This window comes from Microcaecilia unicolor, chromosome 2 (assembly GCF_901765095.1).
Source record: "Microcaecilia unicolor chromosome 2, aMicUni1.1, whole genome shotgun sequence".
Lineage (NCBI taxonomy): Eukaryota > Metazoa > Chordata > Amphibia > Gymnophiona > Siphonopidae > Microcaecilia > Microcaecilia unicolor.
Window position 1 is genome coordinate 383,347,091 of NC_044032.1, and position 15,964 is coordinate 383,363,054.

At 42.8% G+C, this 15,964-nt stretch overlaps 1 protein-coding gene across 1 annotated transcript in view; it reads left to right on the forward strand.

Moving 5' to 3' along the window:
- FRAS1 (Fraser extracellular matrix complex subunit 1) overlaps nucleotides 1-15,964 on the forward strand; it is a 689,426-nt gene that overhangs the window by 203,993 nt on the left and 469,469 nt on the right. The window contains 2 exon segments of the mRNA XM_030190549.1: nucleotides 9,326-9,433; nucleotides 11,046-11,138. Of these exon segments, the coding sequence (XP_030046409.1) occupies nucleotides 9,326-9,433; nucleotides 11,046-11,138 (201 nt within the window).

The following is a 15,964-nucleotide window of genomic DNA, read 5'->3' on the forward strand; positions in this document are numbered from 1 at the left end:
ACTGCTGCCAGGGAGGTGGGTATGACATTTGAGGGTGAAAATAAAAAGTTGTGAAACATCATTTTTTTGTGGTGGGAGGGGGTTAGTGACCACTGGGGGAGTCAGGGGAGGTCATCCCCGATTCCCTCTGGTGGTAATCTGGTCATTTAGGGCACTTTTTGGGGCCTTATTCGTGAAAAAACAGGGTCCAGGAAAAGTGCCCTAAATTCTAGCTACAAACGCATACTTTTTTTCCATTATTGGCGAAAGGCGCCCATCTTTCCTCGGCCGATAACCACGCCCCAGTTCCACCTTCGCCACGCCTCCGACACGCCCCCGTCAACTTTGTACGCTTCCGCGATGGAGTGCAGTTGAAAACGTCCAAAATCGGCTTTCCATTATACCGATTTATTCGTTTTTGTGAGATAAACGTCTATCTCCCGATTTGGGTCAAAATCTAGGCGTTTTTCTCTTTCAATTATAAGGTGGTATGTGACTTAGAATTTATGTTCATCACGTTATAGAATACACTTAGACAGTTCTGCACGTAAATTCTAATTAATGCTAATTAGTGTCAAAAGATTGTTAAGTGGAAATTATCATTGCTGATTGTGGTCACAAATCCAGAATATGACTGGATTTGCGTGTGTAACTTAAATTGCGCTATACAGAATCCAGGGGATGTTTGCAAAATGAGGCAGCTGCACATGGAAGTGATGCCACTTACATGTGAAGTTTCAGAATTGCCCCTTCCATGTGTTGAGTTGCCAACATCTCCTTGTGGAAGATGCTGGGTCCATGCCGTTCATCCTTTCAATGTGTATATTTGTAAAGTGGCTACTCCTGCTGCATGTGCCAGCAAATACATATGCACTCCTGCAGGTATTTTGTAAAAGGTACTATGTCCACCAGGGCTGGATTAACTACTGGACCAGACCAGGTGAGGCACTGCCCAGGGCACCAGTGATTAAGGGAGCCTTCCCCCCCCCCCCCAGGTTCGGTCTCTCTCCTTTTCTATCCCCCCCCCCCCCCACACACACACAGGTCCAGCACTGCTCCATCACCCCAAGTCTTCCCTCTGCTGCACCCTGCACCTTGTGATGCAATTTCCTGTGGGCGGAATATGGCAGAAGGAAGACCCAGGGGCTGGACAAAGGCAGCCTGTCATGCTGCTGTTGCTATGCTTAGCGACCAATGTAACATTTACAGGCTATTGAGAAGAGAGAGGGCAGGAAGCAGTGCCGGACCCGAGGGAGGGGGAACCAAGGAGTGGGACAGATGCCGAACCTATGGGGGGAGGGTGCCAGGCACATTGCAATGGGGGAGGGGGGTCGTCAGCAATGCAAGTTGGCTCAGAGTGCCACTATCCCTTCAGCTGGCCCTGATGTCCTCAGATCCTTTTCTAACATACCATCAGAACTGAGCACATCTCAACATGAACATCTTAATTCCAACCTCAGTGTAAAATGGGACTCTATGTATAGTGTCCCACCACTTGAGATCCAAAGTTCCATGTCACAGAACTATCAAAAAACCTTTGAGATCATGTTTAGGCCAACAGAACAACATCCAGCTGTATTCGTACCCAAGTCTGTAACTCTGCCTCTCCCACTTCTTTACTGTTCCTACTTCTTTCTCCTTTTCTTCCCTGGCTTCATGTCTTCGTGGAGGGGCATTTTCAAATGGGGACGACCATCTCTAAGGGCGCCCAACTCTAAGGATGGTGCCGTGAAGGGGCGAGGCAATGCGTATTATCGAAAAAAGATGGACGTCCATCATTTGTTTCGATAATACGGTTGGGGACGCCCAAATCTTGACATTTAGGTCGACCTTAGAGATGGTCGTCCTCGGTTTTCGGCGATAATGGAAACCAAAGGTCTATCTCAAAAACGTCCAAATCCAAGCCCTTTGGTTGTGGGAGGAGCCAGCATTTGTAGTGCACTGGTCCCCTTCACATGCCAGGACACCAACCGAGCACCCTAGGGGGCACTGCAGAGGACTTCAGAAATTGCTCCTAGGTGCATAGCTCCCTTACCTTGGGTGCTGAGCCCCCAAACCCCCCCCCCAGGTCCGCCTGCCTGAAGTACACTGCACCCACTACAACTGCTCCAGGGACCTGTATACTGCTGCGATGGACCTGAGTATGGCATTTGAGGCTGGCATAGAGGCTGGAAAAAAAGTATTTTTAATCTTGTTTTTTATGGTGGGAGGGGGTTAGTGACCACTGGGGGAGTAAGGGGGAGGTTATCCCCGATACCTCCGGTGTTCATCTGGTCAGTTCGAGCACCTTTTTGAGACTTGGTCATGAAAAAAAATGGACCAAGTAAAGTTGGCCAAGTGCTCGTCAGGGACGCCCTTCTTTTTTCTATTATCGGCCAAGGACGACCATCTCCTAATCACGCCCCAGTCCTGCCTTTGCTACCCTGCCGACATGCCCCCATGAACTTTGGTCATCCCCGTGATGGAAAGCAGTCGAGGGTGTCAAAACATCAACTATCAATTATGCCGATTTGGGCGACCTTGCGAGAAGGACACCCATCTCCCGATTTATGTCAAAAGATGGGCGTCCTTCTCTTTCGAAAATAAGCGTGATAGTGACCAGAGGACATTTTTAAATTTTAATAAAATGGAAGTTGCTTATTTTTTAATTCCTGGCCATCATCAGATTAAATTTAACATTAGATAGTTTAACAAGGGGTATGACTATCAAAAAAAAAAGTAAAAAAGCACATCATTAGCTAGGCAGACGAGTAAGCCAGCATGTATCCATGGGTTTAAGTAACAAGGAATGGATCTAGTCTTTGGGATCCTGTGGGTACTTTTGACCTGGACTGAGCACTAGAGAATGAAACAGGGACAAAGTTTGGCCCCATCCCTGCCCCGTCCCCGTGGGTGCTGTCTCCATCATAAGTACATAAGTATTGCCATACTGAGAAAGACCAAAGGTCCATCAAGCCCAGCATCCTGTTTCCAACAGTGTCCAATCCAGGTCACAAATACCTGCCAAGATCCCAAAAAAGTACAAAACATTTTATATGGCTTATCCCAGAAATAGTGGATTTTCCCCAAGTCCATTTAATAACGGTCTATGGACTTTTCTTTAGGAAAGCCATCCAAACCTTTTTAAAACTCCGCTAAGCTAACCGCCTTTACCACATTCTCTGGCAACAAATTCCAGAGTTTAATTACACGTTGAGTGAAGAAAACGTTTCTCTGATTCGTTTTAAATTTACCACATTGAAGCTTCATCGCATGCCCCCTATCCTAGTATTTTTGGAAAGCGTAAACAGACACTTCACATCTACCTGTTCAACTCCACTCATTATTTTATAGACCTCTATTATATCTCCCCTCAGCCGCCTTTTCTCCAAGCTGAAGAGCCCTAGCCGCTCTAGCCTTTCCACATAGGGAAGTCGTCCCATCCCCTTTATCATTTTTGTCACCCTTCTCTGCACTTTTTCCAATTCCACTATATCTTTTTTGAGATGCGGCAACCAGAATTGAACACAATATTCGAAGTGCAGTCGCACCATGGAGCATTACAAAGGCATTATAACATCCTCATTTTTGTTTTCCATTCTTTTCCTAATAATACCTAACATTCTATTTGCTTTCTTAGCCACACACAGCAGCACACTGAGCAGAAGGTTTTAATGTATCATCAACGACGACACCCAGATCCCTTTCTTGGTCTGTGACTCCCAACGTGGAACCTTGCATGACGTAGCTATAATTAAGGTTCCTCTTTCCCACATGCATCACTTTGCACTTGCTCACTTTAAACGTCACCTGCCATTTAGACGCCCAGTCTCCCAGTCTCGTAAGGTCCTCTTGTAATTTTTCACAATCCTTCCGCGATTTAACGACTTTGAATAACTGTGTGTCATCAGCAAATTTAATTACCTCACTAGTTACTTCCATCTCTAGGTCATTTATAAATATGTTAAAAAGCAGCAGTCCCAGCACAGAGCCCTGGGGAACCCCACTAACTACCCTTCTCCATTGAGAATACTGACCTACTTTCTGTTTTCTATCTTTTAACCAGTTTTAAATCCACAATAGAACACTACCTCCTATCCCATGACTCTCCAATTTCCTCTGGAGTCTTTCATGAGATATTTTGTCAAACGCCTTCCGAAAATCCAGATACACAATATCAACCGGCTCACCTTTATCCACGTTTTTTCACCCCTTCAAAGAAATGTAGTGGATTGGTGAGGCAATCTAGGTGATGGTCTATGTTTTCCTTGTACAACTGCAGTGAGGGATTCTTTTAATATGTAGATTCTATGTAGGCATCAGTCTGCTCTCTTTTTTAGTTGGAGGTGTTCTGCTGTTGTACAGTATTTGCAATGCTGACTTTTCATAGGTAGGGTTAATGCATTTTGAGTTCTTGGACTTGGTGCTGGTATGGTAAGCTTCTGAGTGTCTGTTTGCAAGGTTTTATGTTACTTTTACAGTGTCTGGTAGTGGAGGGAGTTTGTGTCGCTGTCACCAATGTGACACCAGCGTTTGAACAGAATGTTTTTATATCTTGAGTTGGAAAGTGAAACATTCTACTTCTGCTCTGTACCTGTTGTTGGGAGTGAACCATGTGACTGAATAATTATACTCTGTGAGGGTAATTCTATAAAGTGGATGCCAACATACAGACACCAAGTAGGTGCGTAAATTACAAATACTGGCATATATGTGTGTATATTTGCATGTATGTGCATAAATGCCAATATTCCAGCTACACGCTGTTCAATTAAAATGGTGCCTACATGTGGTGGCATATAGTGTGAAGATGGGCATTCATATGGGTTGAGTTTGAGTGTGAGCTGTTGTAGGCGGTCGTACCTAAATTATACACACATATTTGCATTGCTGCTTTAGGATTCTATAAAGGAAAGCAGGCTCTAAATCAACATTTGAGGCATCTAAATATAGGAACCCTTTTATAGAATGATATTCTGTGGGGGCAATTCTGTATTTGGATCCCCTTTTTAGGTGCTCTGATGCTTTGTGGCCAGAGCCTAATCTATACCAGTAACTGGGTGCTCAGATTCCATTCTAGAGGTGGGAAAATGTGGGATACAAATGCAAATAAATAAATGTCCAGACCTACTGTTTCTCTGTATCTAGCTCTGTGACTTCTCCAGTCTGCCTTTTTTCCTTTTGTTGTTCTTCCTCTTTGCCAAGCCTCACTTGTGACATCATCAGCTTACTCCTTTATAAGGACCCAGGGAGCTTTCCTGCGTTGCCTTTGCAACAGGTCTAATTTCTCCTTTTCTTGCTGTGCTGTTGTTTGATTCTGAGGGAACTGGTCTTCTTGTTAATCTGTTCCTCTGGGCACAGCCCTGAGCCCTGTGTGTGTGGTTTTGGTTTGAATCTGTATGGATTACTTTCCTGTTAGGTTTGCTCTCAAGCAAAGCCCTCTTTGGTTTCTCTGTGTGTGTTGTTCTGGTTTGTACCTGTATGGATTACTTGCCTGTTAACTTTGCACCCAAGCAAAGCCCTGTTCTGTTTTTCTGTGTGTTTGGTTCTGGTTTCAACCTGAATGGATTACTTCCTTGTTATCTGGGCTCTCCAGCATTAGCCTGTTCTATTTCCCTGTGTGGTTTCCCTTGTTACCGTTTACTGTTCAGAGAGCCGGTTGTTGCCAGCCCAGCTGTTTTCCTTGATTACTTTGCTTCTGTGCAGCTGTGTGTGCTCTGTCTGCTCTGTCTCTGCCTGCCTTTCCTTTCCCTACCCAGCTATGTGCTGGATGAGTTATGGTAAGAACATTTCCCTTTGTTTGATTTAAATCATTGACTGCAGTGTAAGCCCTGCTTCTTTCTGACTTGTGTAATAGAAGCAGCCCTTCCCTTTAGTCTGCTTTAACTCTTTGTCTGCTGTGTTGTCTCCTGATTCTTGTGAGCGTTGCTCCTTATCTGATTTGTGTATGTAAAGGCTACTTTCCCTGTTTGCTTGCTTATCCCTTTGTCTCTAGTGTCTGTTACTTGACTCTGTGGCACAGCCTTGTGTATTCCTATAAGTGGCTTCCCTATTTTCTTGAGTGCTATGTGGCACAGCCTTGTGTATTCCTATAAGTGGCTTCCCTTTATTCTTGAGTGCTGTGTGGCACAGCCTTGTGTATTCTTATGAGTGGCTTCCTTTCACCCTTGAGTGCTGTGTGGCCAGCCTTGTGTATTCTTAAGAGTGGCTTCCCTTTACCCTTGAGTGTTGTGTGGCCAGCCTAGTGTATTCTTAGAGTGGCTTCCCTTTTCCCTGAGTGATGTATGGTACAGCTTAGAGTGTTCCAATGAATGGCTTCCCTTATCCTAGAGTGCTGTGTGGCACAGCAACGAGTGTTCCTTTACTATGGCCGTGTGGCCTTGTCTTGAGTTTTCCATGTGTGCTTTCTGTTTTCCTCTCTGTGAGGTTTCTGTTTGAGTTTGAGTGGGTTACTCTTCTGTTTAGCTGTGACTGCTGGCGCAGCCTTGAGCGGTCTCTCTGTGTGGCATGAGTGGGCTGTTCTTTCGTTTAGCTGTGTCTACTAGCACTGCCATGAGCTTCCTCTCTGTTTGGTTCTGTTTGTGTTTGAGTGGGTTGCTCTTTCGTTTAGCTGTGACTACTAACGCAGCCTTGAGCGGTCTCTCTGTGTGGCACAAGTGGGCTGTTCTTTCGTTTAGCTGTGTCTACTAGGTCAACCCTGAGCGTCCTCTCTGTTTGATTTCTGTTTCTGTTTGAGTGGGTGGTTCTTCTGTTAGCTGTGACTACTATCTTAGCCTTGAGCTGCTTCTCTGTGTGGCACGAGTGGACAGCTCTTCTGTTTAGCTGGGACTACTAGCTCAGCCCTGAGCTACCTCTCTGTGTGATTTTCTGTTTGACTTGGTTAGGACTATTTGTTTATAGCTGTGGTTCTAGCACAGCCCTGAGCATCCTTTATTTGATTCTGTTTGTGTTTGAGGGGGTGGTTCTTTTGTTAGCTGGGACTACTAGCTTAGCCCTGAGCTACCTCTCTGTGTGATTTCTGTTTGTCTTAGTTAGGACTATTCATGTATAGCTGTGGTTCTAAGCTCAGCCCTGTGCTGCCTCCCTTTGTGGTTTTCTTATCTTTTACTTGTGGTTTCTACCATGTGAGTCTAAGTGGGGTTGTCCTTTCCCCTTCAGTTTCTTTGTGCCTGTGTGTAGGGTCTTTTGACCCCTTGTTTGTGGCTCTGTTTAGTGCAGTGTGTGTGCACTGCTTGAGTAGTACTTGCTCAAGAGATTCCGTTCTGTTTCTTTCCCCTTCCCTCTGGTATGAGTGGGTTCCAGTTCGGCCTTGCGGCCTGTATGCTTGGACTCTGTTAAGGGTGGGTTCCAGTTCGGCCTTGCAGCCCGTATGAGTGTCCTGCTTTTGTTAAGTTCTGTTCCTGGTTTTCGCTTTAGCCAGGCTCTGGTTTCACCTTGTGTTGAGTGTGCTCTGTCTATTTTCCATGTCTGGTATCTTGTTTGTATTCAGTGCCTGGTTCACCTCTGCTCTATGCCTCCTCAGAGGACTGGTCTGCTACAGCCCAAGGGCTTACCATCCCAGGTTCCGTGACACTAGAATTCTAGTCTAATCCGACATTGGTGCTAACCACTGCTCCTTCTAAGCTGAGCGGGAGTCCTCCACCTACAGTCCTGCCAGTGGGGTACGCTGTTTCACTATCACATTGTCTATAGTGAGGGACAGGCAAGCTTTGCAGGACTCCAGGGAACCTGCCTGTCCAGGGAACCATATTGAAGCAGCACCCCCCACTGGCAGCTTTGCAGATGGAGGACTCCTGCTCAGCTTAGAGGGAGCAATCACAGACATGGCTTAACAGGGGTCATGTAATTGTGGCTAGGGAGCGCATAACTTAAACGTGCAACTTAGAGGACACTTTAAGTGGCAGCCCCTGCTATTCGTTCCCTTCCCTTACATTTGCATGTTATGCCACCTATGCATGCCCTTACACAGAATAGCACATAGTTGCTGTGTTGGCATTCATGCGCATTTACCCATGGCAGTGCTGATATTCTGTACATTCATGTATGCACATAAATGAGGTAATTCTATAATTAGGAGCCTGTTCATATAATTTACATAAAATGACAAAATGTACGTCAGGGGTGGGAACTGGAGGTGGAGCTGGTGGTGAAACTTGGGCTTCCCCATACAGAATGAGATTCTGCCACCCCTGCATGGTTAGCTGTTGTAAGTTTCTTAAGTGGAATAAACTGTTCTAAACTTATTAGTGATGAGGAGTTTGTTTTCGTACACTGTCTTGTTGGATTGTTAGTAGAAAGCTTTTAATCAAATCAGACAAATCTAAAAAGTCATCTGTTTGTGAAAGCTTATGGCAGTAATACAAATTAGTGAATGTAACAGATATAGGGCTTTTTTTACCATACAGTGGTACAGCCTTACGTGGGTCATTCCTGCATGCCAATACCATTTTTACTGCTGGAGTAAAATGGCTAGTTTTTTCTATTTTCCTTATTAATGGCCACGTGCTAATTTTGCAGCACAAAAGGGCCTCCAGAAGTGCAGCAATGGTACAGTCTTTAATGAAATGGACCTTACATGGGCCGTGTTTCGGCGCAGAAAAACGCCTTCCTCAGGGGTCAATTCAGCATTCCTTTAAGTTGGAAATAATCCAAATTGTACCATTTGGGAGCATCTGGTACAATCTGCTGCAGATCAAAACGTGTTCTTAAAGGACAATTTGGGCTATTTCCAACTTAAAGGAATACTGAATTGACCCCTGAGGCAGGTGTTTTTCTGCGCCGAAACACGGCCGTGTCTGGTCCATTTCATTAAACATTGTACTATTGTTCCAGTTCTGGAGGCCCTTTTGTGCTTTTTTGCTGCTTTGGTTTGTGTACTTTTGGACCCTCTTTTTGCTGTCTGGCATGTGCTAGTTTTGCCATTAGCACATGAGCCCCTATCGCCACCCATTTTGTAGGCGGTAAGGGCTTGTGAGCTAAACATGCGCTATTCGGTTAGCATGCAGCAATGTAGCTGTGCTAACCAATTAGTTCAGAACACGCCCACTTTTTGCCCCCAGGGCTAATGCATTTTATTTTTTTAGTGTGGGTGTAGTGCGCAAACATCCCAAAATTACTGTGGGACGCCACAGCGTGCCCTATGATAAGCCATTTTTTGCTGCAGTAAGTTGGGTCATGGAAAGAACAGGAATATGCATTTATTGTAGATATATATAAATTTGTGTGATGGATGATATTGGATATTGAAAATTGAAATCGGATGTTGCATAACACTAACCCCCCCAGTTTACTAAGCTGTGCTAGCTGCCGCTATGCTCTAATGCCGACACAGCCCGTTCATTGACACCTCTCTATACTTCTTTTTCAGAATGACACATTTTGGAAACCAGATTCTTGCCAAGACTGCAGTTGCCATGGTGACATTGTCGTCTGTGAATCAACTTTCTGCAGAGACCCCCAATGTGACTTTCAGAAGGTGCGCTAATTTTAGCCATATTCATAGTTCACTATCTCATTCAAGTAATAAAACTTTGTGTTTGTTTTTATTTTGTTGCAGTGGGGGCATACCTTGCCATTTTGCACACCTCAGCTTTCAGCTCTCATAATTTCAGTTCCATCCCTGCTGCTATTTAAATGAGGAAAGACTGGTCCAGAACTAATATACTCTGGGCCTTCATTTGCAGCAGCTTAGGGGCTTTCCTATGGAGGCTGACTCTTTTAAGTTAAATGCCAAATGCCTGGAGAGTAAAGAATTTTGGACTATGATTGGGGTCATGGTTCAGGAGATTACTGGGTATAGTTTCATTTTGGAACCAGACCTGTGTGTGCTAAATTTATGTGTGTGTCTGGTGGGGGGGGGGGGGAGCAACTACGGGGCAATTCACAATCTGAGTGCATGGTCAAACTAGTGGCAACTAAGAATAGTAGTGCTAAAGATTGGAAAAGACCAATAATGCTTAATAGTTCTGAAGTTATACAAAAACTGATGGACACACATGAAACGGAATATATCACTGTACACAGACTACACAAGGTGAAGGAGCACAAAAAAAGTTTGAGATCCCTTCATAATGTGGTGGAATTTACAGGACACTTGTTAGGGTGTGGAGTGTGAGTTTTTGAGGGACCAGGCTCTACATAGAAGAGATCTACTCCATCTGAACTGAGGGAAGGGAAAGGGGGGATGGGAGGGGAGAGCAGGAGGAAAGCTGTAGATAACTGAGAAGGAATCTGAAGCGTTGTTGAAATGACAACTTTGCCATCCTCAAAATTTATATTTGTTTATGATAGTCTTGTTGAGTTGTTTCCAATTAATATTTTGCATTCTTCTCCTTAGATTTAAAAAAAAAAAAAAAAAGTTAAGTGCCTATAGATAATCTATCTGAAATATGTAATGGACTTCTGCATAGCCCCTTTAGGATCTCCAATATTTCAGAGGCAAAAGGCAGGACTTTGCAGAGATACCAATCAAACATATCTTGAGTAAATACTCAGGAGAGAGTAAATGAATAACAAGAAAATGTAATATACATAAATTCCTACTTTGAACCAGCTCTTCAAGGGCTTCCATCTTAGAATATAAAGATAACCTCGCATAAATTCCAGAAATCTTGGTTGCTTGTAAAGTTGTCACCTTATTTTCTTTGATGTCATTTGATTACTTTTTTGTGTTACTTTATATATGTATGCATTCATGCTTCTTTCAATTCAATATTCAGACCTGGCAATGAACATATTTTGTAAATGCCATTATAGCATTAAAAAAATAATAATTATAAAAATAAATACGTATATATATATATATATATATATATATATATATATATATATATATATATATATATATATACATATATACATACATATATTATTTTTGTTCTGATCATCAATGTTTTTCAAAGATCTATGTTTTTAACATACCATAGTATAATACGTGAGTCCTTTATCACCATTTGTATGAATGAGTTTGATAGACCAGTAACAAGGAATGAAGCCCTGATGTGATGTCCTACAGCTGGAATATTTATCCTGAAATCCCATCAGTCTCTGTTTGCCTACTGACCTGGGATTTTTCCATCTCTGATTAGGGAGAAGCCCTTCGAATACCTCCTAATAAATGCTGCCCAGAGTGTGTCTCCAGGACTGAGGGCTTTTGCCAACATGAAGGACAAATTCATGGGGTAAGGTTTTATATATATCAATCTGCTGTTTCTTCCATTACTCCATAGAAGGGTGATAGGAAGGATGGACAGTGCTAACTGGGGAGTCCAAGATGTGCCTCTCTGTCAACTTCGCTTTAGTAAAATTTATTTTTCAGGTGCTATTGTGATACTTTTTGGACAATCAGTGGGGGGTGATATTCATCCAGGGGATATCCAGATATCTTTAACCGGATATCGAAAGACATGGGCCATGTTTACCTCAATGTGCTAGGTAGTTAGTATGGGTAATAGCATGTGCTAACTGTTAACAGTCTCACGCTAATAATGACTACTGTGCACTAAAATGGCCAGTGTGCTAAAAATCTTGTAATAACTGCTTAGCACAGGATGGGGCGGGGACTGAGTGAGGTATAGCCAGAGATTGGGTGTTGACTCCATTGCAGTTAGCACATGGTAATTAGCACACACCATCACGGGTGCAGTTAGAGGGCATTTCAGGATGCCTCTGGAGCCTGCTTTGAAAAGGAAAGGAGGCAACTGCTTTTCTATAAAATACTAGTGTAGCTGGTTATATACATGCATATGTGGAGCTGTGGTCAATGCTAACACACAGATTCAATAGATATGCATGCAACATAGTATTCTGTGCCTGGAACATGTAAACACCCACCTGCAAAATGTGCGTTATCAAAGATATGTGCCTAGTCACTGAATAGCCCACCTAATAGCACCAAAGAACTCTTCAATCAAGGAGGAGACAAACAATTCCACAATAGCATCAAGCCTAATGCCTATATATAGTCCAAAAATTCACTTTATAAACCAGTTATGGAAGTTCTTACCACAAGAACTTACCAAGTGATATCAAACTCAAATATTTCTTCACCATGGAAACCAGAATGTGGAGTACCTCAAAGCTCACCACTATCGCTGACCCTCTTTAACCCAATGATGACCCCACTAGCCAAATCCCTATCCAAACAAGGCCTCAACCCCTACATCTATGCTGACGATGTCATGATATACATCCCGTTGAAACATGATCTAACAGAAATCACAAACAAAATCAAACTCAGCCTGCAAATCATGAACTCATGGGCAGATGCATTTCAATTGAAAGTCAACGCTGAAAAAACACACTGTCTCATCATATCATCACAATACAACACGTACAACATGTACAAACACACCAGAATAAACAGCCTGAAAATTCTCGGAGTCACTATCGATCGAAACCTTATGCTAGAAAGCCTAGCGAAAATTACAACAAAGAAAATGTTCCACTCAATGTGGAAACTCAAACGAGTAAAACCTTTCTTCCCGAGGAAAATATTCCGCAGCCTGGTACAATCAATGGTGCTAAGTCACCTAGACTACTGCAATGCAATCTATGCCAGATGTAAAGAACAAATTATGAAGAAACTTCAAACTGCCCAAAACACCGCAGCCAGACTCATATTTGGAAAAACACGATACGAAAGCGCCAAACCCCTACATGAAAAACTGTATTGGCTCCCAATCAAAGAACGAATCGTGTTCAAAATTTGCACCCTGGTTCACAAAATTATTCACTGCGAGACCCCGATCTACATGGCAGACCTCATAGACTTACCAACCAGAAACACAAACAGGTCAGCACGCACATTCCTAAATCTCCACTACCCAACCTGCAAAGGAGTAAAATACAAATCAACATATGCATCCAGCTTCTCCTATATAAGCACACAAATATGGAATGCACTACCAAACACCACGAAAACAGTGCATGACCTAACAACCTTCCAGAAATCATTAAAGACCTATCTGTTCAAGAAAGCCTACCACAACGATCCAGCCTAAACACCTGAACCCTGCAACACAATGAAACTTGTACCAGAAAAGGACACTTAATTCTTCTTCCTCAACTACCTAAGACACTCTGTTACTCTTGAACTTTAACGCAATTACCACTATGTATTTCTGACACCGGAATTTACGTTCGACATCACGGTACTATGTAAGCCACATTGAGCCTGCAAATACTGTAGGTGGGAAAATGTGAGATGCAAATGCAACAAATAAATACATAAAATAAAATTGTTAGATCTATCAGATACACATGCTTCCACCATTAGGCTATATTATTTGAGCCAAGCATATATATAGGGTGAGCATGTAATCTTCATCAATCCCTCAGCTACACATTTTTTGAATCTCTTTTCAGAGGATAATTTGAAAAACGTACTTATCTTTATTTCTTCTTAAATTTTTAATTTTGTAGTATAGATAAAATTATAATAGGAGACACATCAAAAACCGACATGAATTCATGTAGTCACCGAATAGCACATAGGCAAATTATTATTTATACTTTAAGGTGTTCACAGGACTTTTTTTTTCAGAGGGTACCTGGAGATACTGAGTACCGGCACCTTTTCCATTTTCTGCTAAAATTGTCTCATGGCCCCCAAGTATTAATGGAAGAATTCAGGCTTCACATACAATTGCTGCCTTTTCATAAATTCTGTGGCTAGTTGCAGGGGGCCTGGTTATTCTGGGGTGTATCCTTCAGTAATCACCCGACCCCTGAAGGATGGCCTTTCATTTTACTGCCACCTTTTTTTGCTAGACAGAATGCACTGGGTGTTCACATGGGTGTGGAAATGACTAGAATACTGGCATTTACATGTGTTCATGTTGTCTGGCTTTAAGTGGCTGTTTTATAGAATTATCTTCTTAGCATGGATGCACTTAATGCGTCCTCAACAGGATGCGTTAAGTACATCCACGCTAATTGCAAATGAACTTAATGTGCAGTAAGGCAGCATTCTGTGCAATAACTGCAGGGGACATGCTGGACATATCTGCTACAGTTACCACACAGCCTATGCGCTTGCTCCTTGTTAATTTTAGCTGTTAACACATGATAGGTACAAAATCTTACTGCACTCTAGTAAACAGGTCCCTTAATCAGCTGAAAATAGCTAGTTAAAGTTCACAGAATAAATGTATCTGGTTGAATTTAGGATAGCAACTGGTTACCTACAGCCAAGTAGAATTTGTGTTTGTAGCTTAAACTTAAAATAGCAAACAAAAATATACTATGAGGGGCATTTTCGATATGACGTCTAACATGGCCATTTTCAAATGAGAAAAACTTCCAGCTTCCATTAGAAAATGGCCATTTACTAGATGTTTTTGTGCTCAGTGTGTCTATCCTTTAGAGAACATTTTTTGAAAAAAACCCTAGCAGGCACTGCAGTGGACTTCACATAAAAGGTCCCAGATACACATCTCACCGTTACTCCCTTGTATAGTGAGCCCTTCAAAACCCACCAAAAGCTACTGTACCCAACTGTACACCACTACAATAGTCCTTATATCTGCAGGTGTCACCTATATGTAGGTACAGTAGCTTTTTGGGGTTCACACTTTCTACCACAAGTGTAACAGAGTGTGGTATGGGCCTGGGTCCTCCACTGCACCGACCACTACACTACTCCAGGGACCTGCTTTCTGCTGTAGTTGGAGTGGCCATACCTTCTGAAGCTGTCATAGAGGCTGGTATTCACTCTTTCTTTCACATCTTTGGGGGGGTGAGAGGAGGTCAATGATCACTGGGGGGGAGCAAGGGGGGGTCATGCCTTTATCCTTCCAGTGCTCATCTCATCATTTAGGGCACCTTTTTGTGACTTAGACATAATTGATCAAGATCTAGACCAAAACATCTAACTTTTAGCACTGGTCATTTTTGCTTTGTTCCATTATGGCAGAAAAATGTTTGAGTTTTGGGAATGCCCAAATCCCGTCCTCAGCACACTCCCAACATACCCTCTTGTGATTTGAACGCACTGCAGAGAGAACCTCTCAAATCTGAGTTTTGAAAATCATGATTTGGATTTTTTTTTTTTTTTTAGAAAAATGTTCAATTGTCACTTTATACTGTTTTTGAGACATTTTTCTCTATTGAAAATGAGCCCTATATGTGATAAGAAGGAAAAAGCCTCAGATAAATTGCAGGCATAAAGCCTTCTATTCATATTCTATTATATCCCAGTTTTGTGCATATTCATATCTTTCAAACTTAGCTTTACCAGGCTCAGAAAGCTGCAGAGATAATAAGTAATCATATACAGTTCTTGAACAAGATGAAGTTTGAATGATGAAAGTTTTTCAGATATGAATATGCACAAAATTTAGATATAATAGAATATTTGTTGTGGCCAAATCTCTTGACTTTAGACATGTCTTTCGTCAAGTCTATCCTAAACTCATCTCTGCTATTTATCTAGTTTAGTGTTAATTTATCTTCCTACCTCTTCCTGCTTCATGTCAGGACAGTTTCAAAAGCAATAATAAGTGAGCAAAGGATAACAAAACCAAGAGGACAATACTACAAAAGATGACTTGAAAAATAGAGTGAAGGGAGTCAACCCCCCCCCCCCCCAAAAAAAAAAAAAAAGAACCAAAAACTGAGATCAAGACTGTAGTCTTAACTAACAAGGCAAAACTAAACCAGGGGCTTAGCCAGACCTCGAAGTGGGGGGGTCCAGAGCCCAAAGTGAGGAGGCACATTTTGGCCTGCCTGCCCCTTCCCCCCTCCCCCCCCCAATGCCACATACCTTGGCTGGTGGGGGTCCCCAACCCCCGCCAGCTGAAGCGTTTCTCCAGCGACGCTCTCCTTACATTACCTGCCCTGCTTCCCCTCATGTTGCCCATGCTTGATTTTAATGAACTTGAATATGCTCGAAGTGTCGCGAGCATGCTCAGTTTCACTAAAACTGAACATGCAAGCGACAAGAGGGAAAGCATGGCAGGCAATGTAAGCAGAGCAGCGCTGGAGAACGACTTCAGCTGGCAGGGGT